General features: G+C 49.4%; 2 protein-coding genes and 1 long non-coding RNA gene across 4 annotated transcripts in view; 2 read left to right on the top strand and 1 right to left on the bottom strand.

Moving 5' to 3' along the window:
• Positions 1 to 95: 95 nt before the first annotated feature.
• On the top strand, positions 96 to 8,727 carry BCL2A1 (BCL2 related protein A1). Its single transcript, XM_002919086.4, has 2 exons — positions 96 to 684; positions 8,441 to 8,727. Exons 1-2 carry the CDS (start codon positions 136 to 138, stop codon positions 8,546 to 8,548), a joined length of 657 nt encoding a protein of 218 aa, XP_002919132.2. The 5' UTR covers positions 96 to 135; the 3' UTR covers positions 8,549 to 8,727.
• Positions 6,509 to 23,640, bottom strand: LOC105234694. 2 transcript variants are annotated; one of them, XR_004627631.1, is made up of 4 exons: positions 23,389 to 23,640; positions 22,937 to 23,057; positions 15,709 to 15,815; positions 6,509 to 8,062 (listed from the first exon to the last, which is right to left on the bottom strand). It is a non-coding gene; the product is annotated as an uncharacterized LOC105234694 (long non-coding RNA). The 2 variants fall into 2 exon arrangements; XR_002141506.2 differs by lacking the exons at positions 6,509 to 8,062; positions 15,709 to 15,815 and adding an exon at positions 19,988 to 22,022.
• A 171-nt stretch (positions 23,641 to 23,811) lies between these two features.
• The window catches only part of LOC117795017 (5-formyltetrahydrofolate cyclo-ligase-like), a 41,015-nt gene continuing 38,992 nt past the window's right edge, over positions 23,812 to 25,834 (top strand). Inside the window, 1 exon segment of the mRNA XM_034667785.1 lies at positions 23,812 to 23,989. Within this exon segment, the coding sequence (XP_034523676.1) occupies positions 23,870 to 23,989 (120 nt within the window). The 5' untranslated portion in view covers positions 23,812 to 23,869.

Below are 25,834 nucleotides of genomic sequence, written 5' to 3'. Positions count from 1 at the left end.
AAGTCCCCGAGTTAATCACTGACAGTTTGAGGAAGTGGCCTCTCGTTGAACCATTTTCCTCTTCCACGTTTTCAACTTTCTCTTTCACACACAGCCCACGCCCGAGAGTGACGAGGAGGAAGGACCGGTCCAGTGATGCACACAGAAATTCCACCGGCCTCCACGCCTCCCATGAGTCACGGTCCCAGCCCCGCAGGCACTCGCCTATTTGGCCTCGGCTGCTGGCGGCGGAGCAGACGGCCGGCTGGCCAGCGGGGCGGGTGGAAGATGACAGACTGCGAGTTCGGGTACACCCTGACGCTGGCCCAGGACTACGTGAAGCACGTCCTGCAGATCCCGCAGCCGGGCTCGGCCCCCAGCAGGGCGTCCCAGGTGCTGCGGGACGTGGCCTCCTCCGTGCAGGGGGAGGTGGAAAAGAACTTGAAACCATGCCTGGACAGTTTTGATGTGGTGTCCGTCGACTCCGCCAGAACCATATTCAATCAGGTCATGGAAAAGGAATTTGAAGACGGCATCATTAACTGGGGAAGGATTGTGACCATATTTGCGTTTGAAGGGATTCTCACCAAGAAACTCCTCCGGGAGCGAATTTCCCCAGATGTGGACGCTTCTAGGATTTCTTACTTCGTGGCGGAGTTCATCACGACAAACATGAGAGAGTGGATAAGGCAGAACGGAGGCTGGGTACGTACGATGGGAACCTTCCTCACTGCTCTGACCTTTGACGTAGAGATGGACAGTTTCTTGCTAGTTGTTAAAAACCCTCTATTTTCTTTGGCTGGCTTATTTTTAAGGTTTCTCATTTTTATTTTATTTTATTTTATTTTTTAAAGATTTTATTTATTTATTCGACAGAGATAGAGACAGCCAGCGAGAGGGAACACACGCAGGGGGAGTGGGAGAGGAAGAAGCAGGCTCATAGCGGAGGAGCCTGATGTGGGGCTCGATCCCATAACGCCAGGATCACGCCCTGAGTCGAAGGCAGACGCCCAACCGCTGTGCCACCCAGGCGCCCCTAAGGTTTCTCATTTTTAAAACAAGAAGACATTTCTGGCTCATTTCCAGGGAATCAGAGCTCTGTAGTTGGAAGATACATGTGCTTGCCGTTTTTATTCCTAACAGGGTAAACGACGGGGCTGAGATTCGGGGAGCCACGCGGCACCTCCCCAGTGCACTGCCCGCGCGTCAGCAGCGGAGCCGGTGGGGATGGGCTCTGGCCAGGCTGTCATGAGGACGTAGGTTTAGCAAACAAAGACTTGGTGTGAGATGCTGTTGTATTTGGGTTGTTACTATGTTGCAAAACTCAGGTACATCTTTGCAAGTTCGTTGTTGACAAACTGATTTTTTTTTTGGTTTTCTAATACAGCAAATTCTAGCTGTTAAAGCCTGTTGATAAAAAAGTAATGTGCTGTACCACCAGCAAGAAGCTTTATTGGGGAATTTCCAAACAACAATTCACTTTATTATTAAAGCCTCAAAAAGCCCGAAGTGGGAGGTGGAGAGGGCTGTGTCGGAAGTCACTGAGAAGGGGCTTTTCACAGCCGGGCGGTCCTGCTTGTCTTTAGACCCAACACGCTTAACACTGACTTTTTCGAAGTGCTCATGTCTCCATGGATCCTCTCCCTCCCACCCCCAAGCCTAGCCCTCTTCTCTCCCTAGAGAGGAACTAAGACTGTTATCATGTTACGTGCAAATCTTGCCTATTGAATATATCCATAGGAAATAGAAAATATACAGTGTTTTTGGGGGCGCCTGGGTGGCTCAGTCAGTTAAGTGTCTGACTTTTGATTTCGGCTCAGATCACGATCTCAGGGTCGTGGGATGGAGCCCTGTGTCGGGCTCAGGAATGAGCATGGAGCCGTGGAGCCTGCTTAGCATTCCCTCTCCCTCGGCCCCTCCCCCCACCTGTTTCTCTCTCTCTCTTTCCCTCTCTTAAAAAAAGGAAAACATAATATTTCAAAGAGTCCTATGGAAAAAAAAAGAATCCTACACATACACTGTTGTCCGTAGATGCTCTCAAGGGTCTGGCCGGCTCTGGCTAATGGAGCTCTGGGTTATTTCCACTTTGCCACCACAAACAGCACTTCCCCGAGCATGTCCGTTCATGCCCCACTGTGGGAGATGGAATTGCTGGGTCCATTTCTCAACGTACCAGGTCCTCGCCTTCCAGAGAGGCTCTGCGACGTTGTCCCCACACCCGCCGACCTGTCCTCATTTCCCCACTGCACAGGGTTGGGAGAATCTCTCCAGCTTCTCTTGTTTTAGTTCCTTCTTCCTCAGTTGCCAGTGAGGTTGAGCACCTGTCCACACCTTTACTGACCCCACACCATTCTGACTCGGGGAATTGCCTATTTATAGTCTTTGCCCATTTTCCTACTTTTTGTGTTTTTCTCATAGATTTGTAGCAATTCTTTCTTATATGTTTTTATTTTCCCATATTTTTATATATGAAAAAATACACATATATATTATTTTTATATATAAAATATATTTTTATATATGTGGCAGATATCCTCTGGGATGTTAACTGTCTTTTAAAACTATAGCTGCCTTCCATTATTATAAATGTTTTATTTTTATTTTGTATTTATTTTTTAAAGATTTTATTTTTTAGTAAATTCCATACCCAACTTGGGACTCAAACTCACAACCCCAAGGTCAAGAGTCCGCACGGCTCCTCTGTCTGTCTGAGCCAGCCGGGCGCCCCTGGTTATTATAAATGTTCTAACACTTGATGGGGTCATGTTTTAGGTGTGGTCCCCCCATCGTCCCCTTCCCGTGTCGTGATGGGGCGTCTGTTCTCCCTGAGTCGCATGGATGTGGAGCTGGACGAAGCCTGGGGGTGGTGGGCCCAGCTCCCCTCCGGTCAGCTGTGGGAAGGTCTGCTGGCCACGGGTGGAGGTTTCCACTGAAGGCCACGCTTGTTGTGTGCAGGGGCCTGCGTGCTAGCCTGCAGAGCCACGCAGCCCCCCGTCAGGCGGACTGTGCCCCGCTGCCTCACATGGTGCTTGTCACACTCACAGTGGTAACTGCTCCTTAAAAACTCAACTTCTCAACGACACAGTCTGTGAGCTCATGGAACTCGTCTTCAGTGGGGAGTGTGGGATTGTCTCTGAGAATTTCCAGACGTGGACTCATCTTCCGGGGGTGGCCCAGGTGTGAGTGACACACAGATTCACACGTGTGCCCACACGCGCACTCAGCCTTCACGGGGTCCTTCAGTTTAGCAGGCCTGGGAGCACCTGGCTTTTACACCTGAAGAGCTTAGGTCTCAGACGTGGCATTTCCGTGGTCGGTGAAGGGGTGGCTGTGCGAGTCTGAGTCAGCACGCACTAGCACTGCCACGTGAGCCCTTCCTCCCAGAGATGCTGACGCTTCTGCTCGAGCAAATGCACTTAACACAGGAAGGGTTCACCTCGGGGCAAATGGCACAGTCACATGCCTGCTCTCGTAGAGTCTAAATTTACAGATCGGTGAAAATCGCTCAAAAATGACAGATCTGGAAGCACAGGTCCGTTGTCCTGTCTGCTGCCACCCGGATTGGTTGTCAGTGGCTCCCAGTTAGAAATGAATGGCTGTAATGCAAGGCGAGAAGAGCATAACTGGCATGCGACCAGGGAATATCTGTAATTTAATGCAGTTTCAAGCATGAGAACTTTTGGGTCAAGAAGGCGCTGTTCGAGGCAGCAGAGACGTTACGAGCAGTGGCTGTGAAGGAGACGGACCTGGGCTGGATTCCAGGTGCCAGCACCTCGTGCCCCTGGGAGGTGAACAAGTTTGCAAACTTCTCCGAGCCTCGGTTCCTCGTCTGTAAAATGGGGCAATAGTGCCATCTATGGCTAGGGCTGCTGTCTGGATGAAATCAGTACGCGAAGCTCCTAGAACGGCTTCCGCAAGTACGTATCAAGTTTAGGATTACGGTTATTGGTAGTGGTTGTACTGCAGACGTCCCTGGTTAACCACACTTNGCTGTCTGGATGAAATCAGTACGCGAAGCTCCTAGAACGGCTTCCGCAAGTACGTATCAAGTTTAGGATTACAGTTATTGGTAGTGGTTGTACTGCGGACGTCCCTGGTTAACCACACTTGNACACTTGTCTTCCTAAGCTATACGCCCTACAATTAGACAGTAGTCCCCAGGGAAACCAGAGCCCCCGAGGGAAGAAGGAAGACCAGTGTATCAGTAGTGCGACCAGTCCACTCACCGCATGTTCCTTCTCATGCTTACCAGCGTGACTTTCTTTCCCCTTCTCCCCTCCCTCCCTTCCTCTCTCCCTTCTCGTCTTCTTTCATCGGGGGCTTCTCACTCTCTCTCTTCCTCTGCCACGTGCACAGTCCCTCCTCCCGCCCTCTGCCAGTGTGAAGGGCTGCAAGCGGAGGGCCCCCGGCAGGTCTGAGAGGAGAGCTGCTGCCATCTCTTCAGCTGGCTCCAGCGTTCCTGAGCAGAGGGTGGTCCTTAACAGCCGTGAGGACGTGCCCCAGAGGAACCGCTGGCCGCCCCCCCGGCTCCCTGTCCCGCAGAGCCCGGCTGTGCACGCCCTCTNGCGTTCCTGAGCAGAGGGTGGTCCTTAACAGCCGTGAGGACGTGCCCCAGAGGAACCGCTGGCCGCCCCCCCCGGCTCCCTGTCCCGCAGAGCCCGGCTGTGCACGCCCTCTCCCCCAGTGCTGTCCTGCATCTGTGCTGGCGGAGTGGAAAGGCCACTCAGCCCTCAGCGCGACACGGGAACAGGACGCGTCGCGTCTGCTCAGCGCCCCACGGTCCCTCCCCTGCTCGGCAGAGGGCCTACGGCACAGAAGGCACCCCACAAATACGGGCTGACGGAACGACTGGATGGACTAACATGGGAGCTGAGAGCTGAGTCCTGCTGTTGCTCGGCACCAGAGCTGTGACCCTGAGTCAGGGCAGGAACCTCACAGAACGACATGAGACATGTGGAACTACCTTACATACGTAACATGTAAGGAAGCCAAGAACAGCTACCCCCGAGGGGAGTTAGAAGGCTGAAGACGTTCCGTGAGAGCGCCTTGTACGGTGCCAGATACCATACAACTGTGAAGCGTACGCGGGGAGTTTCAAGAGGTTTAGACACGTAATTCTGAAAATCATGCGCACAGAAAGCCCCTTTGAAAGCTGGTACTTTCCAAGGAAGAGTGAAGACAAGTCATTCTCGTGTGCCTGCTGCTGCTGTTTTATGACCCTCTTGCTCTGTGGTCTACATGAAAGGACGCACAGAGATGCGTCCGTGAGTGACTCTGTGTCCCGATGGCACAAAGAGCTCGTCGTGACAATCTCCAGGAGTCCCTCACACCCTTGGATTAGATTTGGGGGCCAGATTCTTCCGGTGCTTCTCTTGAATGTTAACTTTGAGATGTAAGATCATTTCATGAAGTGAGGTGAGACAGAACTCGAGCGTCCTCGCGAGTCCTTCCGGAACACTCTCTGACCTTGGGCATCACCCTCGACTCCATTGCCCAACACCCTACGTCAGGTTCATCGGTGAGTCCCACTGGCAGCAGCTTTGAAACCGCACCCCCGGCGCTCCTAGGCCCCGTCTCCTTCTTGACGGGGCCGTAGCCTGTCCCGTGTCCCTGCACTCATCCTCGTGCTGCCCTGGCCTGCTCCCTACCCGGTAGCCAGATCGTGCCGCCATGTCCTGGGCGGGTCGGAACCCTCCCTGGCAGCCCTTCCCCCTGGAGCAAGCACAGAATACAAAGTCCTGACTGCTGTACTCAAACCCCATCGGATCACATTTCCTAGGAGTCCCTCCTGCGCTCTTGGCTCCAGCCTCCCTGGATAACTGAGCACACTCCCCACCCCCACCCCCAGGGCCTTTGCACTGGCTCTTGCTGCTGCCTGGACCAACCTCCCCTCAGCGGTGTGCATGCCCCCCCACCACGGCCCAGCCTGGGGGGGGTCTCCCTCAGCTGCCCCCCAGCGGCATGCATGCCCCCTGTGGCCCTCCCCGGGGGAGTCCCCTCAGCTGCCCTGTCTCTGCAGCACCCCTAGCGCTCGGCCCCATGCCCTGCTTCAGGACTGCATGTCTTGGTCACAAGCCTAGTGAGGCCCAGGCTCCTGCATGTTCAGTTCACCAGTCTGTTTCCAGTGCTTAAAACAGTGCCTGGCACGTAGCCGATGCTCAATAAATATTTGTCGAATGAATAACTGGGTGAATGATCACTAGAGAAGCGTGGGAATAACACCATGGTATTTTCCTAGATCTAAATGATTCTGAGGGTCTGGTTTTCTTTGAATTTTTGAGGCAGGATATTATTTTATGCTTTAGGCTTTCTGAGTATAAGGTCAATGTAATAGGTCTAAAAAGCAGTAAGACTGTATTAAAATGTGAATTTCTTTAATTGCTAGTAATGTTGCATTTTCCCCATACGTTTGCTTGTGATTTATATTTCCCTTTTCAATAGCCTTTGCTTGTTCAACTCTTAAGGGCTTGATGAGGATTCTCTTACATCCGAATGAACTCTTTCATGATAAACATACATATTCTCCTAGTCAGCTCTTTTCTTTTTTTATTCCGTTAAAATACACATAACATCAACATTACCAGCTTAACCATGTGTAAGTGCGCGTGTCAGTGGTGTTCACTAGTCCTGCTGTTGTGAGCCATCACCAGCATCCGTCCGCGGGACTCTGCACCCCGAACACTTGCTCCCCATCCCTGCGCCCCAGATCGTGGCAACCACCGTCTCACTTTGTCTTTCCGATTCTGACTGCTCTGAGTCCTTCATGTAAATGGGATTATGCAGTATCTGCCTTGCGGCAACGGGCTTCCTTCACTGAGCATCAGTGCTCGAGGCCCGTCCGCAGCACAGCGGTGGTCAGAGCGGCTTCCCTTTTTAGGCTGTCTAGCATTCCACTGGAAGAATGGACACGTCTAGGTAATCCGTTCATCAGCTGATGGACGTTTGGGTTGCTTCCATGTTTTAGCTACTGTGAATTCTCTCCTTTTAACTTTAGCTTTTTATAGTTAAAAAACCCTCTAATCTTCCTAGAGCTGTATTTGTCGGTTTTTCCCTTTGTTGGCTGTCTTTAGTGGAGAAGCGGAATGTATGTGAGATGTTAACTGCCCAGTCGTAACAGAGAGTGATCACGGTCGTGATAACAGAAGCCGCCTGACAGAAGCCCTGTTACCATGGGCTTCAAGAAATCCTGGGAAGGGAAACAGTGAGGGGCCCGCGTACCGAGAGCAAGAGCTGTGTGCGTGTGTAAGTCCAGAGAGAGGAGGAAGGAGAATGTTTCCCCAGTTAGGCCAGGACATCGTGTCTCAGAGCATGACTCCACTTGCACGTATGTGGGCAGAAGCCGGCTTTCTTGGGCAACCCTTTGCCTGGAAAGTGCCCCTGACCATGTCAGTCTGTTCTCTGGCCACACTCAGGCAGATGCCAGTGGGCACGGACCAGCTACCAGCTTCCGGCTACCCAAGAGATGAACTTCGTGCGCTTTCCAATGTAGTCACCTGCCCCAGCAACTGCTTGAAGGCACTTGTCAGCCCAGAATCTGGACTCTGAGGCAGACCAAATGTGTACTAGGTGAACACTTAAAAATCTTATTCCAACAATTTTCTAATCCTTTGGGTGGTTGTTTGGAAGCCCATGGATGAAAAGAACGATTTTTGCATTCCCTTCCAGGCCCAGGCGCTAAGAAGTTAGGTAACCTCAGGCAACTCACTTTCTCCGGGGCCTCAGTTTCCTTGTTTGTCAAAATAAGAGAGGGCATTAGGCTGGGTGATATCAGAGATACGCGGCAGTCAGGATGCTCTATAATTATCGTCAAAAATTACAGTGTACCATTCACACTCTATTGTTTTATAACTATGATCAGAAGGAGAATGAATCATAATAGAAACCCCCACCTCTTCAGAGGCTCAGAGGCACGGCTGCGTCCGGCTTTATCGTCAGCCCTCATTCCGTTTACAAACACCAACGCATAGTTCAATGCCAGACAATTGAAAAAGAGAAGAAATGAGACTTTCTTTCCTCTAGAGCTGTGCTGTCCAGTGTGCAGTCGTTGAACACTTGACATGTGGCTAGTCTGATTTCAGATGGGCTGTAAGTGTAAAACACAGTGTATTGTAAAGATTTGGTACAAAGGATGTAAAATAGCTCGATAATTTTCATATTGATTATATATTGAAATAATATTTTAGATAAATATATTCTTTAAATTAATTTTACGTATTTCCTCTTACTTTAAAAAAATGTGGCTACTAAAAACTTGAACTTCTGTCTGTAGCTCGCACTGTGTTTCTGGTGGACGGCACTGCCCCTGAACGATGGCGCCGATGGACCGGGGTGGGGGGGGACCAGTGCGGGCACAGACAAGACCAACTGTGTGTCTGCTTTAGTGAAGTGGGAGTTTCTTTGCTTTTCATCCCACTAAACTGTCTCCACGGATTTTTAAACTGTGAAATTTATTCTCCAACAGGAAGACGGCTTTGTAAAGAAGTTCGAACCCAAGTCTGGCTGGCTGACTTTTCTGGAAGTTACGGGGAAGATCTGTGAAATGTTCTCTCTCCTGAAGCAATACTGCTGACCGGCCAACAGGGACACTCCTGATTGTGAAACGGGCCTAGTTTCCTTGACTCTTGCAAACCTGTTGTCAACACTCACGTCTACTTCTAAACAAACAACTTTGGTGATGTAACGTGATGTTTCAATGTTATGGAAATTTTGTTCTCGTTTCAATGAATACATTGTATATTTGCTTCAGTATGTAATTTGTGTCGTGCCTGGGAGTCGAGCAAGATGGCGAAGCTCAAGGAGGGACGGGTATTGAATGGAGAGGATGAGGGCCGGGAAAACTCTTGGTTTTGGCTCAGGTCATGATCTGGGGGTCCTGAGATCAAGCCCTGAGTCAGGGTCCGTGTGCTCAGTGTGGAGTCTGCTTGAGGATTCTCCCTCCCTTTCCCTCTACACTTCCCCTCACCAAATAAGAAATTTTTTTAAAAGTTCATAAATTAGAAAATTATGTCTTTTTTACACCCTGACTTCCAACTTTAGGTCTGTAAATTTGACTGCAGGACAGGAGCTCCACACTTTGTTCTAGACTTTCTCACGCTTCCTCGTCCTCCGGGGACACAATCTCTGTCCCCTCCGGGCTTGCATTACCTTTCTTAGGGAGTAGCTGAGCTAATAAAGAAACCGGAGCCCCTTGCTCTCAGGCTCTGTGCCTTCTCCCAGGGGTTTCAGTGGTTCATGCTTCATTTCCCCTGTGATTAGCTGATCTGAAGAAATCCCTTCAGAAATCACTCTTCCTGGGGTGCCTGGGTGGCACAGCGGTTAAACGTCTGCCTTCGGCTCAGGGCGTGATCCCGGCGTTATGGGATCGAGCCCCACATCAGGCTCCTCCGCTATGAGCCTGCTTCTTCCTCTCCCACTCCCCCTGCTTGTGTTCCCTCTCTCGCTGGCTGTCTCTATCTGCGTTAAATAAATAAAGAAAATCTTTAAAAAAAAAAAAAAGAAAAAAGAAAAAGAAATCACTCTTCCTAAACTAGAGGTCTACTGCACAACCTGCCCGGAGATTTCACGCGCACACTCCCAGCCCCAGTCTAGAGCTCCCCGTGGCCGCTGCAGACTACCGAGAGCCTGAGAACTGAAGGGTTTCTGTATTTTATTGTGTTTTATTTCATCATGACAAGTGCACTCCCTAATCCCCATCATCCCCCGACCTCTCCAATGGTGACCATCAGTGTGTTCTCTGTAGTTAATCGTCCCACCGATTCTTAACAATGTGGATGAGGACACTGGAGCAAGTCGGTAGGGAAACATTTTTTTGCAGAAGTAACTTTGGCTGATTTATCAAATCACATCTGAGAGCCAACTACCTGGGCCACCTGGGGCTTGCGTCTGTCTGAACAGGGAGCATCTCTAGCCTGTTGTTTCACCTCGTGCTCCCGGCCCCCTGCTCGAAGGGGGAAGTCCTACCTTCATGTTCCCATGAATCAGAACGAAGTGCTGAGTCATGAATGGACGGGAAGTGCATGTATGGGTACTGCTACCTGGAATATATTTGCACAAGAAACCACAAACCATGGATTTTTTTAAAAGAGAGCACTAGAGAGCATGAGTTGGGGGTGTAGGGGCAGAGGGGGAGAGAGAATCTCAAGCAGGCTCTATGCTGGGCGTGGAGCCTGACACGGGGCTCAATCCCAGGGCTTGAGTCGGCTTCACCGACTAAGCCACCCAGGCGCCCCCAAACCCTGGCTCTTATGCCACGATGATCTTAACAACAGAGTAATAACTGCAATTTAGAACTGTATGCCAATAAAGTTGTTAAACTCAAAATGGCAAGGCATAGAATGGAAGGTAACACATGCCACACTAATATCTGACAAAGGACTTGCATCGTGAATATATTAATACTTGTATTTCAGTAACAACATAGCCGTCAACCAAACTTAAAAATGGGCAAAAGACTGGAACATACAACCCAGGAAAGCAGATGGGCCAAATACATATGGAAAGGGTGCTAGACACCACTGGTGACAGGGACACGCACATCAGAACCAGTATGAGATGCACGCACGGCCTCCTGAATGGCTCCCATGGAAAGGTCGGACAGCACCAGGCTCTGGGGGAGGCGTGGAGCCACGGGAACGCGCTCACGGATGACTGACACGGTGTACAACTGTATGTCTTTGGAAAACAGTGTGACAGTTTCTTCTAAAGTTAAACGTGCACTGACCCTAGGGCCCAGCGGTTCCCCTCCTAGGTGTCCGCTCAACAGAAATCAAACATGTGCACACTATTCACAGCAGCTTCATTCATAATGGCAGGAAGACCCGGAAACAACCCAAATCTTCCACAAATTGTAGCACATCCACAGGACAGACTATTACTCAGCAATAATCGAGCACGGGGTGCTGGCTTGCGCAACTGGATGGAGAAATGTCAAACACACGCTGAGTGAAAGGAGCTGGTCACGGACGAGGACATCGTGTGCTGAGTCGTCCCCACGGAACCAGAGAAGACAAATCTAACGGCCGGCGGGGAAAGCAGATGAGGGGCTGCCTGGGGCTGGGGCTGGGGGACCGACCAGGAAAGGTCTTCTGGGGGTGATGAGAGTGTTGCACACCTTCATTGTGGTGGCACACGTTTGTCAGAATTCACAGAGGCGCTCACGTAAAACAGGCGCGTTTTATTATAAACCACATCTCAATGTAGTTGATTTTTAAAAAGCTCTTTTTGCANAAAAAAAAAAAAAAAAAAAAAGATAGACACTCACTATAAACAAGGCACACTAAGGAAAAGTATAACAGGAGAGAAATAACATCACCCCAAATACTAATGGAAAGTGGAACGCTGTCGGGGTGCCTGGGTGTCTCAGCTGGTGAAGCGTCCACCTCTTGGTTTTGGCTTGGGTCATGGTCCCCGTCAGGCTCTGCGCTCAGCACCGAGTCTGTCCCTCTCCCTCGGTCCCTAATCCCCCGCGCTCACTCTCACTCTCACTCTTTCTAAAACAAATAAAACTTAAAAAAAATACAGTGGAATGCTATGACTGCTCAAATAAAATCATGAAGCACTGTCATTCACGGCCCTGGGCAGGGACAAGGACACTGCGCTTGCACACTTAAGCCTGTGGACGCTCTGCCAGGCCCTCTGCACAGGTGGCCCTCCCTGCCTTTCAGCTACGACCAACCCCCCACCCCACCCCCAACGAAGCCTCGCTGGCCTGTTTCCAGCACCTTCCCCCGTAGACTTCCACAGCTATTGTCCCCTGCTTAGGACACTTCTCTACCTCGTCCCCTGCTCAGGCTTACTCGCCCTCCAGATCTCAACTCAGAGGTCACTGCTTTAGGGCTGCCTTGCCTGACGGGACTACGTTCTCCTATTACAGTCTCCCCAAACACCACTATCAATGAGAGTTTTCTATCGGTGTGATTTGTAGATCAGTGTATCTGTTTCCCAACAGGCAGGAAGCCCCTGGGGGGCAGGAACCTTGGCTGTGTGTGCTCACCTTTCTATCTCAGGGTCTGGTTCAGAGCCAGGTAAGAGCTCAATAAACCCTTGCTTAAGAAACTGAAGAATGGACGTGAGTCGGCTTGGGAAGGTGTCGCCCATGAGGCCGGGCGAGGCTGAGCGTCAGGTCTGCTGACCACGGCAGAGTGAGGGTGGTTTGCTGGTTGTTCTCCACGCGCTAGAGTTTCCAGAGAAGTCCTGGCCTTGAATCTCATTTGGTCCCCTGAAGTAGCTATTACCCCATCTCAGAAACAGGCTTACAAGCAGGAAGCAACTCGGCCCAGTTCATGGGGCTGGGTGGGTGGGTCACGCTGGCCCTGAAGCCACGCGGCCCTGACCGCCCTACGCCTCCTCCTCCCGCCCCACTTCCTCCTGGTCCTGCGGCGCTGCCCGGATGCCCACTTCCCCATCCCACACGCGCTGGACCTGTGCATGAAGGCCAGCGGGGCAGAGCCGGCTCCCCCCGGAGGGGCCTCAAGAGCCAGCCGGGGGTCCCGGTCACCCGCGTCTGTCCCCGTCACCCTCTAAGCGTCTCCTCCCTGTGGAACTGCCCTAACTTCAACTGGTCATCGCTATCTTGGCTCTGGAAGCTTTCTGCAGAGGGTGCAAAGCTGCTGACGGGGAAAGGCTGCTCTGTGTAACTCCACGGAGCACGAGCTGACTCCGTGCGGCTGTTTCTGCTGGCAGATGCTATTAGGGACACAGCACCAGGATGACATGGTAAATCATGTGGCCATGGTGTTGGCGGGTTCTCTCTGAGTCATCTGCCTTAGGAATGAAGGCAGCATTTTCAAGACAGCAGACGGAGCCTAGCGCTATGATTTGTTGCCTTAACGGAGTAAAGCTAACTGGCGAACCGGGAGAACCAAACCCGTGACCAGTGTTTTCTGAAACTGTTCTAGAGCTCAAGGCTGGTAACTCTGCTATCTGAGCAACTGAAGAATGTCTATATAGGAAGATTTGCTACGGATACTTGCATCTAGATACAGGTACTTTGACGCGATCTCGTTCCACTGACTGCCGCCGGAGCGGGAGCGGCCTGAGCGCTCCCACGTGCCCTGCCCGCCAGCTCCAGCTGCGCACGCTGCACCCGGACTGGTGCGTTTTCCTCCCCGCCTGTTAGGACTGCGGACCCATGTGTTGGGAGGCCAAGCCCCACACTCGTAGAGTAGACCTCCCTCCTTCCTGCCTCTGCGGGAACATCGCTTCGGCCTCCCTTAATGTAAAACCAAACAAAACCAAACACACAACCTCTCAGTGACTACCCTGTTTTTCTGCTCTCATTCATAGAAAAATTCCTCAAAATAGAGTCATACTTGCTCTCCAAACTCTCTCCTCTCATTGCCTCTTGGACCCTAGTATCAATCAGACTCTCACCCCCTTAGGAAGGTCAAGGATGGATTCCCAGTCCTCAGATTTCCTGGCAGGATGACATCGGGCACAGCGGGTAACTCTCTACATTGTTAGTGAACTTCGGGGACACGGGTCTCTTGGTTCTCCCGTGTCACTGGTCGCTCTTCCCACTTCCTTCAATGATTTTGTCTCCCTCAGCCAAATGCCCACCCCTGAATACTGAGGCACCCCTGGCTGGTCCTCAGCTTCCCTCTCTCCCACACCTACACTCAGACTTCAGGTAGCTTATCAGTGAGCTGGCTTTATGGGGCCACCAGTGTGGCCTGCAGCCCAGACCTCTTCCCCAAACTGCAGACTCAGATGTTCAACTGCTGATCTAACATTTCTACCTGGATATTTAACAAGCGTTATCAAACTCCATCATGTGAAATCTGAATACCTGTCCTCACTCCCCAATCTGTAACCCCTGCATCCTTCGCCATCTTGGTTAATGGCACTCCACCTCTCCATCTGCTCAGGCAAATCCTTTAGACTCCCTGACTCCTTCTCTCCCAGACCCCAAATGCAATCCATCAGGAAGTACTACTTGCTTCCATCACCAAAATCTACCCAGTAGTCAGCAATTCGTAATCACCCTCATTACCACCACCCTGACCCACACCACGTACAGTCTCTTGCCTGGACTGCGCAGCAACCCCCCAACTGGTCTCCTGCCCCTCCACAGCGTCTTCCCAACACGCAGCTAGAGGGATCCCTTAAAAGGTGAGAACTTGAATGAGGACGTCACGGGGATGAAAGGTGCAGTGTACAGAATACGGTCAGTGGCAGCGTGACAGTGTTGTGTGGTGACACACGGGGATCGCACNACGCAGCTAGAGGGATCCCTTAAAAGGTGAGAACTTGAATGAGGACGTCACGGGGATGAAAGGTGCAGTGTAGAGAATACGGTCAGTGGCAGCGTGACAGTGTTGTGTGGTGACACACGGGGATCGCACCCACGAGGAGCACAGCGTAACGTAGAGAGAAGGTGAACCACTATACTGCGCACCTGAAAGGAACCTAACGGTGTGGGTCAGCTACACTCCCGGAAACAAACGTAAGATACTGCCCGGCACCTCTACTCTAAACTCTCCAGTGCTTTGCGCCTCACTCCAAGTGAAACCGGAATTCTTACAGCATTCTTATGAGGATTCTTATTGTTATTCCTACAACGAGGCTTTCCACAGCCCACCCGCCCTGTGAACAACCTGAGCTCATCCCTGCTGTGCCAGGCGCACTCTGTGTCCCTCCCAGTCTCCTGATTTCTGCCTGGGATGCAGTATGGCTTCCGAAGGTAGCAGACTTGGGGGGACACAGATGGCGATGACCCCACGCCCACAGAGTTGTCTGGGGATTCAGAGATCTAAGCAGCAGCACCCCTACTGCGGCAGGTACGTGTGTGCTTCCGGAAGTACAATCTTTGACCTAGATGCAGCCTGTACCTGCAGAACTGTTACCGTGTTCTCAAAGATTTGGACTAAACGAGGACTCTTCCCCAAGACAGTTGACGCATTACTGAACTAGACAAGGCTCTTTTCTTATTACAGGGTTCTACCCAGCATACAGAGCCATCCAGAGTAGCCATGGACGCCAGGAAAACAATGCCTCCAGAGTTCAGGAGAGGCGTCTGACCACTGGGCTGCCTCCACTGGGAGTCCTCAGACAGCTCTGCTCGCCTGTTTACCCTGTCCTTTGGCCTTCAACCTTGTTGATATTCAACCAGCTGCTCAAACCATGAACTAGGTTTCTGGGAGTCATCCTTGAACCTTCCTGTCCTTTATTCTTGTTCTTCAACCAAAAATTAACTAAATCCTGGCAACTTTACTTCTTAAATCTCTCTTCCTCCATCCACGTCTTTCCTCCTGGCTCCTTAACTCCTACACGAATCCAAGCTACCGTTACTTCCACCCAGGCCACTGCTGGAGGGGATGTGTGCCCTCATGCATCGCTGAGCCCTCTGGTACATTCAGTACAGCCAGCAGCCTCATCTGAAAAGTAAACCCAACATCACCCCTTTGCTTAAACTCATTCAGTGGCTTTTCATCACTCTTAGGAACTCAAATTCTTCCACCAGACTCTGTGTCATTTTTCCCCCCCACTTGAGTGTGGACTGGACTTAGTGACTTGCTTCCACAGAAGAGAGCGTAGCAAGGACACAAAGCTACAGTGGAGAAGCCTGGCCAATACCACCTTAGCCTGGTGATCCCAGGTAACGTACACGGACAGCATGTACCTTTGGGTATCGTGTGATGAAAAGGGCATTTAATCTCTACGGTCTTCTTCCCCAAACCCATAACCCCGTGAAAACATCAATCACAAATCGAGGGACATTCTACAAAATACCTGACCAGTACTCCTCAAAACGTCAAGGTCATCAAAGGACAAGGAAATTCTGAGAAATCCACAGTCAAGACGAGCAAACTAAAGACGATGGGACGTCCGGATGGGACCTGGGACAGAACACAGGCGTTAGTGGGAAAACTAGAGAAATCCAAATGAAGTCTGGGGTTTAATTAACAGCAGTGTATGGACGCTGGCTTCCTACCTTGGACACATGTACCGTGGTAATGCCCGGTGCTAACACGGGGTCAGGGGAACACACGGGAACTCTGTATTTCCTTTCCAACCTTTATGTAAATTCGGTCTTTAGAAGTTTATTAAAACACAAAGAGACAAATCAAAACCACCCCATGTGGTCCAGACCCAGCCCCTCAGCCTTTTCTCCTGCTTCCCTCTGATGAGCCTTTCCAGCCATCTTTCAATTCCTCTGGAATGTGACGTTGTTGTTCCCTTTAGGGCCTTTGCGCATAGTTGTTTCTTCTTAGAAAACTCTCTCACCTCCCCATCTCCGTTCTCACCCACCCTGTCGCCTGGTTAGTGCTTACTCAACCTCAGAATTGCAGCTGCGAGGCCACTTCCTTGTGACAGGGGCGGGTCCTCAGACATCTCCTGATCTGTCTAGACGGAGGGAATGATCTGTGCAGGCTGACTGCATTAAGAGCTGGCATGATAGTTCTATTTCTTCCTGCAAACTGACACTTGGCTTATACACCAATCTGTGGTAGTGTTTCCTGAAGTTTAATATGGATACAAATCTCTTGGGGATCTGTTAAGATAAAAATAGAGATTCTGGGGAGGGCCTGAGACCCTACCTGCCTGACAAGGTCCCAGGTGGCACTGATGTCATCGGGTCACAGACCATGCTCAAAGTAGCAGGTATTGGTAAATGGATTGCATTTTGGTGTGCGTACGTGTAAATGAACTCAGTGTGTGTTTCACTTTGGATGATGGAAACTCTAGTCATTGCTACTATTCTGTCTTCGAACCTGCCCGTCCCCACCCGCTTGCAAATTTCCACAGTTTGTTGAATGGAAGGTGTGCAAGCAGTGCGGCGTCATGGACGCGAATCGGTGGGTTTCCTTGGTGACATTATGAGTTTTCTTTTTAAATTTCTTGAATGGCTACCTACCGCTTAGAGGTCAAAGAGCCACCCTTTTCTGAATATGCCCTAGTTTATCACGTCACTCCTCAGTGTGGGTCAGTACTCCAGCTATTGTTTGACCAGGGAAGAATACAAGGGGTCTTTTCTCTCAACCTGGACTTTCACCAGGGCTTGACATTTTACTAGATTCAACCAATTGCTTTCCCACCGAGTTTGCTCCTGACCCAGCCTTTACTCGCTGACATAACCAATATCCACCCAGCAGCCACGCCATCCCGGGTCCAGTGCAGAGCACCGAGGATACCAGCCACGGTTACACATGGTCCCAGGCTGACAGCCTACTGGGGGGACAAGAGCAGGTGGACAGAACACTGCTGGGACACAAGACGAGGCAGTTTAGCACTGATGTCGGAGATCCTGATTTCTTTCATGTAGCAGTTTTCCATGTAGTAAGCTTGGGCAAGACACGTACGATGTCCAAACCTATTTCCTGTTCCATGAAAACATCACAGTAATACTGATGTCATAGTTTCTGTGTCAAGAACTTAGCATAGTACGTGGCAAAGCAACCTCGATAAATGCTAGCCATCATTATTGGTGTTCCTCTAGTTCACATGGCCACTCTCCTCTCACCCATACTAAGCAGTCCTATGTTGACGCCAAGAATTGACTCACACAGCCCTGCAATAAGGACCACGGGATATTCTGTCGGGGAGACAGGTAGGGGGTTTACATCAACCACCCAACAGCACACAACTGAGGAAGTCCCTGCTGGACAGCTTCCAGAGGTCCTCTTCCTGGCTGTGGCTTCCAGGGACTTTTCTCCCTTTCTCTTCCCTCAAGTGCAGGGGCACTGACTATGATGGCTCCGCCCCGGTCTTTCTATTTGACTCCCCCCTTCCCTTTCGGAAGCAACAGAAGCTCCTCTGACCATCTTATGTACAATAGGTTGGGGGCCATCTTTTTATTCTAACTTTTAGTCTATCACCCAAGTGCCTCATCAAAACATTTCCTCTTAAGAAAAAAAAAAGTCATATACATGGTGCTTTCCTAGAAGAATTCTGGTGAATAAAATGTTCCTATGAGCACATTAGGACAGCTCTGCAATCAGCCAAGCCCAGGGGGCTATGGAAGCACAACGCACTGTGCTAGGGAGTGGAAAGTGACAGGGCCTCGCAGGTAGTTGAGAGGAGAGGTGTCCTCTGATGACAGGTTTTTACCAAAAGGATTTTTAAGAGACAGTGAGAGGATGAGAATGTTTTCTTCCTAAGGAAGCTAAGTTGGGCAGTGCTGAGACCAGGTTGTAGGAGAGTTCGAGCTGGCCGATCAGTTAGCCTGATGTAACAGGCGGTTAGTAACTGTGTACTGACTTACACTTGGGTCAACTGAAACTTCTAGAGTTTTCACAGGATGATCTCTCCCACTCCATGCTTCCACCAAGTTTATTTACTTAACAGTTTTTTAAAATCTCTTCTTTTGAACTATTTTAATCTTACAGAAAAAGTTGCAAAAATATACTTCCCATATACCCTTCATCTAACTTCCAAAAACATCTCACATGATCATAGTACAGATATCCAAAGAAAGAAACTAACGTCAATCATCACACCATCACCTCATGTACAAGCCTTACCTGAATCCCACCAGTCTTCCCGTTAACACCCTTTCTATGGTCCCGAAGCCCATCAGGGACAGCCGGCTGTACTTAACTGTCCTGTCCTGTCTCCTTCGTCTCCAATCCCTAAGTTTCTTGGTCTTTCATGACCTTGAGACTTCTGAAGAGTGCTAGTCAGGTGTTTACAAATGTCTCTCAATTTGGGTTTGATGTTTTTTCATGATCTAGGTTTTCAAGATTTTCCTGATTTTTTTCTGGCAGCAAGGAATACCACATAAACGAATTTGTGTCGTTTTCAGTGCACCATATTAGGGGGCACGTGTCTTATCACATGTTAACATCTACTAAGTAAGTATCTTGTGGAGAGATACTCTGAGACCACAAAAATGTTGTTTCTTATTCTTTTGCCCGCTGCTTTTAGCCCCCACCAACGGTTCTTGCCTGCAATGACTGTAAGTGCAATGTTTGCCTACGGTGAATCTTGATTTCCATCATTCCTTCTATATTTATTAACTAGAATTATAGGATAAGGCGTTTTGTCTACTTGTTATTTATCATTATTCATTTATCAATCACTGTGGACTATGGATATTTACTTCATTTCATGGGTTATAGAGTAAAATTATTATTTTGTTGCTCAGACTCCATTTTGGTCCCGGCTCCCCCTTCTGACACGCTCCCTTCTGTTGGGATCACTTCCTTACCTTGTGGCACCACGAGATATTCCAGGCCCATCTTGCTCCTGCCTCAACTCTGGAAGCCCTATTTTTTTGTTGAAGAATGACATCTGGAAACCAAGATCTGGACGCTAGATTTCACTGCTATGGAGGGTTATTGCTTCTAGGTCCTCTCACGAACAGAACTAGGAAACATTAAGTTTATGTATCCAACACACATCTCTATTTCTCTAGCTATCCATTTGTATATATATTTAAAATCACAAATTTATATCAACACTTCCAATTCCAAGGCAACACAACAGGGTTCATTCCAACCTTTAGTCCTTCCTTATTTGTAACTTGTTTTTCCTGACAGGGAGAAACTGGGACTCTCATTATCTACAATTTATTTACTTATTTGCTCAATTCTAGAACACAGATAAAGTAGTTTCACAGTTACTAATTTATAACCCTATAAAAAACAAATGTCTTAACTGCAGTGCCATATTAGTGCAAAGCTGTTTTAGTCTTGTCTTACAGTAGACAGTCAAATGCTGTTTTCCGAAGTTACTTAAGTTGGTTCTTCTCTTCTCTACCATTCGTGGTAACTGTCAACCACGTACAGCACGTCCCGATTTGTCCCTTCTTGCATTGTTTTGGTTTCCTTCCACACCCTGGCTGTATGTACGTGCCCACATGTATATGCAGACTGGCATGGTTCTGAGGGCAGAGCTACCCAGACCAGTGTCGTCGAAGAAACATCACTCTCCCCTTATCACATGGCTATTCCCTTCCCACTTGCCCACCGTCCTCACCTATTCCCTACGGGGACCCAAAGTTTGTTTCCGGTTTATGTTTATTATATTTGGGGTTTTTTTCCCCCAGAGATGAGCAGATACATGTAGATTTTCTTTTATACTGTTGTTTATTTTATGGAGATGTAATAGACATTAAATTCGCCCTTTTAAAATGTACAATTCAGCAGTTTTTAGTACATTCACAGTGTTTTGCAACTATCACCGCAATCTAATTTTAGAACATTTTCATCACCCCAAACAGAAACCTTGTACTCCACTCCCCTCCTTCCCAGCCCCAGGCAACCACTCATCTACTTGCTGTCTCTATGGATTTGCTGTTCTGGGTATTTCATATAAATGGGACCATACAATACATGGGCTTTCATGTGTGGCCTCTGTCACTGGGCCCACCCGTGCTGTAGTGTCTCATATTCCCATGAGTAGGAGGGTTTGTTTCTTCATATCCTTGCCAATGCTCACCTTCCATGTTTCTGACTACAGCCGCATTAGTGTGTGTGAGCGGTATCTCTTCGTGGTTTTGGTTTGCATTTCTCTAATGACTAATGATGCTGAAATCTTTTCATGTGCTTATTGGCCATTTGTGTATCTTATGTGGAGGCCGGTCTATATTTAAGTCTTGGCCCGTTTTTAAATTAGATTATCTTTTATTGTTGAGTTGTAAGAGTTCTTTATACATTCTGGGCTCAATTCCCTTATCAGATCTATGATGGTGTCTTTTAACGTACTGACGTGTTTCATCCTGATGAAGTCCAATGTACTCTCCTTTTGTTGCTTGTGTGTTTGGTGTTATAACTAAGGAATCACTGCCTAATCCAAGGTGATAAACATTTATGCCTATGTTTTCTTCTAAGAGTTTTGTTTCAGCACTTACATTTAGGCCTTTGACCAATTTTGAGTAAAATTTTGAATATGGTGTTAGGTAAGGGTCCAACTTCCTTGTTTTCCATATCCCATCACTGTTTGTTGGAAAACACTATTCTTTTCCTATAGAATCATCTTGGCGCTCTTCAGGAAAATCAACTGACTACGAATGTGAAGGCTTATTTCTGGGCTCTCAATGCTACGCCATTTCACTATCCTTCTATCCTTATACCAGGACCATACTGTCTTGATTACTGAAGCTTTGTAGTAACTTTTCAAGTTCATTAGTGTGAGTTTTCCATCTTTGTTCCTTTTTTTTCCAAGACTGTTTTGGTTACTCTTGCATTTCCATGAAAATTTTAGGACCAGTTTGTGGATTTTTGCAAAAAAAAAAAAAACAAATTTGATAGGTATTGCACTGACTCTATAGATCAATTTAGGGAGTAGTCCTATCTTAATATTAAGTCTTCCAATCCATGAACATGGGATGTCCTTTAACTTATACAGGTCTTCTTCCTTTCTACAACGCCATGTAGTTTTCAGAACTCTAACACTTGTTAAATTTATTTCTAAGTATTTTTTTTATGCTATTGCAAATGAACTTGTTTTTTAAATTTGAGACTTTTTGCATTATTTTAAAAATCTGTATTAGTCAGGGTTGTCTAGAGAAAGTGAATCAGTAGGAAATCTATATATACAGTTTTGTTATGTACACCTTACATCTTGTCATATACATCTATTATTATATATACTCAATAACATATACATTATGAGATGTACATATAAATCTCCTGTTTATATGATCTCCTGTTGTATATATAACTATATAGTTGGCCATTAAACAACACAGACATGAACTGCATGGGTCCACTTACACATAGACTTTTTTTCAGAAATATAGTCCAGTACTGTAAATGTATTTTCTCTTACGACTTTAATAACATTCTTTTCTCTAGCTTACTTTATTGTAAGAATACAGTCTATAACACAAACAATCTAGGTGTTCATCAACTGTACGTTTTCTGTAAAGCTTTCATCAATGGTAGGCTATTAGTTAAATTTTTGGAGAGTTGACTGTGTGGGGGTCAGTGCCACTAATCCCCACGTTGTTTGAGGGTCAGCTGTGTATGGAGCTTGATGGAACCAATAGGAGGTATCTACTGATAACAAGACTTATGATGAAGAACTGGCTCATGTGATGATGGAGGTCAGCAAAATCTCCAGAGCCACGGTCCCAATTTGAATCCAAAGGCCAAGAGCTGCTGTAGAACCAGAAATATGTCTAGTATGAATAGTGCCAGGCTGGAAGACTGGTCTCACATCCTGCAATTTTGCTGAGCTCCAGTTAATTAGTTCTAATCGTTTTGGTTTTTTTTTGTTTTTTTTTTTTACAGATTCCTCAGGATTTCCTGTATATAAGATCATGTCCTCTGCAGAGATTGTTTTAATTCTTTCTTTCCAGTCTGGTTGCCTGTTCCTATTTTTCTTGCCCAACTGCCCTGTAACCTAACTTTTAAAGAGTTCCTTTTTAAAAGAAATTAACCCTTTGTGGTTTATGTTGCAAGTATCTCCTCTTGTTTGTCAGCTGTCTTTTAATTTTGTGTATGGCTTTTTATGCTATGCAAAATTACAAAAAACGTGTATGTAGTCAAATAGATCGTCTTTTCTCTTACCACCTCTCCCGGAACTGCCCTCTCTTCTACCACTGCTACAATCTCAGGTTTTACACTAGAGCCTTAATCCATTTGGAGTTTTTTCTTATGTATAGTGTGAAATACGGACATAATTTTATCTTGTAAAAAATGGCTGTCCAGTTCTCCTAGGACCATTTATTAAAAAAATGATGCCGGCCCCAGTCATTTGAGATATCACATTTGTCATATACTAAATTTCCATATGGCTTCAGGTCTATTTCTGTGCTGTTCTATTCCACTGTTCTGTGCGGCGGAGCCATACTATTACCATTATAATGGTTTTATAGTATGTTTCAAGATTTAAAAGGGCCAGTTCCCCAGGGGGTCTTTCATTTTCAGTGTTTTCCTGGCTATTCCTTAATGCTTGTTTTCCCATAGGAACTTCAGTAAAATTGATTAACATAAAACTTACTAAATTTTCTCAACTTCTAATTATTTTACAGTTCAATCTCTTTATCTGTAAAATAAATGAACCCTCTCACCTTTTCATCGGGTCACTGGTGTCAACGTCTGAGGGGTAAATCTAGAATTTAAGAGCCTTTCTTCATACTGAGTTATTTCCTTGAATTATGGCCTTCTTTCCTCCCAATCCAGGTAAATGCCCTGCGAGACAAAGAAAACTTGGTGTCTCCATGTCCTCATTGTTCATTCCAGAAGGAACAGAGCATTCATAGGAGGCGGAAGTTCCAAGCATTGCAGAGTGAAAACACTGCTGGACCCTGAACCTGTCATAAAACAGGGCCATTTACTCTGAGTCCTGAATTCTCCAGAGGTGAACACAAAATGCACCTGCCGCCATCAACCGTCTGTCCGGTCCCTCAGTAATAAACCGGCTCCCTCCCACCCACTGGAAAAGAAAAAGAGAGGAAAGCGGTTTTGCCCCCCCCCCCGATTCATTTTCCCTTTAACCAGTCGGTCTGTGTATCCCGTGTACCTCTCGTCGGCCCGCCCCTGTGATCCTGCCAGGCTCCACGCAGCTCCTCACGGGGCAAAGCTCACTCACAGAAACCTAGGCCAGCGCTGCGGCCCCGACGGTGCCCCCTCCCCGAGCTCAGGCCGGGCCACAGGCGGGCCGGGAAGCCAGGGCCAGGTGGTTACTCGCTCCCTGCCCGGGGGGGCGGAGAAGCCCCCTCCCCGGGGCCGCACCGAGCCCGGAGCCTGGACAACAGCCCCCCTCCACCGACCCTCCCCCCCTCCCGGGGGCCGCCCCTCCTGGGGTCCCCCGCCGACCTCGGACCGTCCTCCCGGTCCTCACCGGGCCCGAACCCTACCCCCTCCGCCGGACCCTTCCCCCGGAACCCGCCGACCTTGGACCCTCCCCCTGGCCGCGGGGAACCCGGTCCCAGTCGGGAGGCGTGCTGGGGGCGGGGCGCCCACGACCCGGAAGCGGGGACGAACAGAGCGGCGCCCGAAAGATGGCGTCGGCGGTGGCCGTGAGCAGCGCCAAGCGGAGCCTGCGGGCCGAGCTGAAACAGCGTCTGCGAGCGATGAGCGCCGAGGAGCGGCTGCGCCAGTCCCGCCTCTTGGCCCAGAAGGTGCGAGACCGCGAGGATCGCCACCTCAGCGGACCGCCACGCTCGCGGAACGGCCAGGCGACTCTGGGTTGGCGACTTGCGCAGGCGCAGCCCCCCCGGCGCGCGCACGTCGTTCCCGGGCGCGCGCACGTCCCCTCACAGGAGCCGGGAGGACTCCTCCGGGCGCGCGCACGCTTCTCCACGGGCGGCCTCCGGGGGCGCGCACGTCCTTCTGTCGGGGGAGCGCGAGGCGAGGGGGTCTCGGCTCAGGAGGGCGAGGGTGGAGGTGGATGACAGCCAGCCGAGGTGAGAGCAGGGTGGGAACAGGAAGCTCTGGCGGGCTGGGCGGCGGGCACTGATCCCCGAGGGGTCCCGCGAGTCCCCGGGAGCGTGGACGCGCAGCGAGAGTCCAGTTACCTCAGGGACGCGAGCGGAGAAGCGCTCCTGCCCCCTCGCGCGCCGCCCGGGAGGGTGGGACGCTCTGAGCAGCCCGACGGGTCTGCGCCCCTGCGCGGGATCCGAGGGGCGCCCGAGCCCTGTCTGCAGAGCGGCGCCGAGTTCCTTGAGGTCCCTGCAGTAAGCTGTGCAGCCAGAATCCTTCCCTCCCCCTTCCTGCTCTGTCATCCACCCATTTCCCAAGGGCAAGCTCCCCATAGGCTACCGCGGCCAAGCAAGCCCACCTCCCCCTCTCCTTCCACGCAGCTGGGCAGGGCTGGTGTGCAAGTTATCGGAGCTCAGTGAGAGGCACTGCGCGGTGCACGGGTCGTGCAGACAGGCGGAAGAGCCTGGCGTCGCTCGCACGTGCTCAGGTCTTAGCGCGTTATCTCACGCCTGGGGAGCACGCCCTGTGGTCCACACTGGCCGCGTGCGGGGTGGCAGGGATGAAAAACACCTGGTCCTTGCTCTAGAGGAGAGCCTGTGCTGAGTAGAGAACTGCAGTTCCGTCGGATGCATGATGGCCACCAAAGCTGTAGAAACCTCCATAGGAAGATGTTTGAGATGTACTTTGTAGTCGAGGATGGATTTTGTCAGGTGAAGGGAAGATGGCGTGGGCGAGCACGTGCAGGAATACTCTGGCAAGAGGAGGAAGAACACGAGTGACGGCGGCCTTTGGAACTACACAGAGCTGCATCTAATCTGGCTCCACTGCATTTTAGTCGTGTATGGTCGGGCCGGGTCTCCTAATCTGTCCGAGTGTCTGACTCCTTATCCATTAAAGGGGTAATGTCATCCTTGTAGGCCTGTTGTGAGGGTTTAAACAGGTGCATAAAGGGATGAGTTCACAGCTTCACTTTTTTTTTTAAATAGATTTTAAGTAATCTCTACACTCAAGGTGAGGCTTGAATTCACAACCCCCAGATCAAGAGTGGCATGCTTCACTGACTGAGCCAGTCAGGCGCCCCTCTACATATTTTCGATCTATCCTTTAGGAAAAGCATATTGGCAGCATTTTGGGAAATGGGAATCTGAGCAGTTGAGATTCAGCGGACCCTGGCTCAGAGACTACTGGAAAGGAGGAGAGCCCTCTGATTTCGTAGTTCAGAGCTGGGGGTTTCACAGTCACTAGGCCGGAGGCACACAGGAGCTGGAGCAGATTTTGGAATGGCTGGGGAAATAAAGATGCGTTCAGTTTGTCCGTCTGTAGAAGAATAGAGTTCATAAATTCCAGGTGGGAATAGTGGCTGTACAGATGCAGACCAGTGGCAGAGCAGGGTGACAAGTCAGAGCAGGCATCAGAGGGGACGGCAAAGTTGAAAAGCAGACCCATGACCTTCAGTACTCAGTACGTTTTACCCCCTACAAATACACAGAAGAAATGTTTCACAGCCCAGTGTTTCAAAATTTCTTTTTTTTTTTTTTTTTAGA

Source organism: Ailuropoda melanoleuca, chromosome 9 (genome assembly GCF_002007445.2).
Source record: "Ailuropoda melanoleuca isolate Jingjing chromosome 9, ASM200744v2, whole genome shotgun sequence".
In the NCBI taxonomy this organism is placed as follows: Eukaryota; Metazoa; Chordata; class Mammalia; order Carnivora; family Ursidae; genus Ailuropoda; species Ailuropoda melanoleuca.
The sequence above is the reverse complement of the archived record's forward strand: the minus strand, read 5'-3'. Positions and strand labels throughout refer to the sequence as shown.